At 50.5% G+C, this 2,500-nt stretch overlaps 1 protein-coding gene across 4 annotated transcripts in view; it reads right to left on the bottom strand.

Annotated features, from left to right (window-relative positions):
* Positions 1 to 2,500, bottom strand: part of LOC115540570 (microtubule-associated tumor suppressor candidate 2 homolog) — a 37,466-nt gene that overhangs the window by 10,090 nt on the left and 24,876 nt on the right. For all 4 annotated transcript variants that reach the window (XM_030351993.1, XM_030351992.1, XM_030351989.1 and 1 more), the window contains 2 exons: positions 2,225 to 2,418; positions 809 to 1,150 (listed from right to left, as the gene is read on the bottom strand). In XM_030351993.1, the coding sequence (XP_030207853.1) occupies positions 809 to 1,150; positions 2,225 to 2,418 (536 nt within the window). The remainder of the gene's footprint in view (positions 1 to 808; positions 1,151 to 2,224; positions 2,419 to 2,500) is intronic.

Genomic DNA, 2,500 nt, shown 5'->3' with positions numbered 1-2,500 from the left:
TCCAGGTTTATTGCTCTCAAATATGCCCGTTATGTAACACACGCACACACACACACACACACACACACACACACACACACACACACACACACACACACACACACACACACACACACACACACACACACACACACACACACACACACACACACACACATTCTGTGTTGTGAAATCTGCTTGATCATGCAGAGAGTAGGAGGAGATGAGGAAATGAGGGGAGAGGAGGAAAGGAAGGGAGAGGAGAAGTTAGGAGACGAGAAGAGAGAGGAGAGGAGAGCAGATAGGAGAGGAGAGGAGGAAAGGAGAGGAGAGGAGTGAAGGAAGGGCGAGGAGAAGTTAGGAGACGAGACGAGAGAGGAGAGGAGAGAGGAGAGTAGATAGGAGAGGAGAGAAGATAGGAGAGGAGAGGAGGAAAGGAATGGAGAGGAGTAAAGGAGGGGAGAGGAAAGGTTAGGAGGGGAGAGGAGAGAGGAGACAGAAGAGAGGAGAGGAGAGAGGAGCGAGGAGAGGGAGAGGAGGGAGGAGGGAGGAGCCTCACCTCAGAGAGGAGAGGAGAGGAGAGAGGAGAGGAGAGAGGAGCGAGGAGAGGGAGAGGGAGAGGAGGGAGGAGGGAGGAGGGAGGAGGGAGGAGGGAGGAGCCTCACCTCAGAGAGGAGAGGAGAGGAGAGAGGAGAGGAGAGAGGAGGGAGGAGGGAGGAGGGAGGAGGGAGGAGCCTCACCTCAGAGAGGAGAGGAGAGGAGAGGAGAGAGGAGAGAGGAGGGAGGAGAGAGGAGGGAGGAGGGAGGAGGGAGGAGGGAGGAGCCTCACCTCCGAGAGGAGGTGTTGGATGACGGTGGCCAGTGCCTCCACCCTGCGGTTCCCCTGCACCAGGAGTCTCCTCAGACGCTTCTCCTCCACCTGCTCCTTACTGTGGCTCCTCTTCTCCTCCACCCTCCGGCCCCCACCCCCAGCCTGGGGTCCTGAGCTGGGGCCCCCGGCCGGACGGGGGGGCACGCGGCCGTTGGGGCGGGACCCGGTACGCACCCCCATCCCCTGGGGGGTGGAGGGGGAGGTGGGGGTGGAGGTGGGGGTGGGGGCGCGCGCTCCGACCTCGGGGGTCTGCGCTGGGCGGCGGCACGGCGGTCCGTTCCCATTCAGCAGGTCTGGAATCTGCGCGGGAAACCCAGAACATACTGGTCTAACTGGTTTTACAGATGACTGAATCTACCTGGCTGGGTTGGGAGACAGAGTCAGGTACGCCCTGATTGGTTCAGGGCGTCAAGGGTCAGAGCGGTAACGCGGACACCCCGTCTGACCTTAGACGTGACATGCTAATGTACGTAGAAACCTGGAGACGTGTGGAGGACCTCCTGCTGGGCGTTAGCCGGGCTAGCCGAATACAGGGAAGTAGGGGGCAGCTCTAGCGTTAGCTTCTGTGAGGTGGGGATCCTAAACCTCTACAGCATCTCCAAATTATACTTGTTACGTATATTTAGCAAGTAGGAGGTTAGTAGCTGACATTAGTATATTTAGTTACTATTAAGTTAGTAGCTGACATGAGTATATTTAGCAAGTAGGAAGTTAGTAGCTGACATCAGTATATTTAGTTACTATTAAGTTAGTAGCTGACATGAGTATATTTAGTAAGTAGTAAGTTAGTAGCTGACGTTAGTATATTTAGTTACTATTAAGTTAGTAGTTGACATGAGTATATTTAGCAAGTAGTAAGTTAGTAGTTGACATTAGTATATTTAGCAAGTTAGTAGCTGACATTAGTATAATTAGTTAGTAGTAAGTTAGTAGTTGACATGAGTATATTTAGTAAATAAGTTAGTAGTTGACATTAGTATATTTAGTAAGTAGTAAGTTAGAAGTTGACATTAGTATATTTAGTAAGTAGTAAGTTAGTAGCTGCTGACATTAGTATATTTAGTTACTATTAAGTTAGTAGTTGACATGAGTATATTTAGTAAATAAGTTAGTAGTTGACATTAGTATATTTAGTTAGTATTAAGTTAGTAGCTGACATTAGTATATTCAGTTAGAATTAAGTTAGCAGGTGACATTAGTATATTTAGTAAGTAGTAAGTTAGTAGTTAACATTTGTATATTTAGTTAGTATTAAGTTAGTAGGTGACATTAGTTAGTAGTAAGTTAGTAGTTAACATTTGTATATTCAGTTAGTTAGTTAGCATGAGGTCCAGTACGGCTAGCATGGAGCCGTTAGCATGTAGCTATGTGTACCTGTATCTCTGCTGGAGGCTGCTGGTTAAGGTTCTGGTTGAGGTTGTGGTTGGGTCCGGCTGGGAGGGGGCAGCCCGGCTGGGTGCTGGTGCAGCCGGGCTGGGTGCTGGTGCAGCCGGGCTGGGTGGTGCTGGTGGGGGTGGAGCCAGCATGGATGGGTCTGGCCGGAGCCCCCCGAGGTTTGTTCTTGTCCACTGCAAGAGAGCAGCGCACATTTAGCCTAGCTGTGGATAGCATTTTTAGCATGGTCACAGAGCCACACCCACCGACACACAC

This window comes from Gadus morhua, chromosome 3, assembly GCF_902167405.1.
Source record: "Gadus morhua chromosome 3, gadMor3.0, whole genome shotgun sequence".
NCBI classification, from domain to species: Eukaryota; Metazoa; Chordata; class Actinopteri; order Gadiformes; family Gadidae; genus Gadus; species Gadus morhua.
Note: the sequence above shows the minus strand (reverse complement) of the source record. Positions and strands in the feature narration are given on the sequence as shown.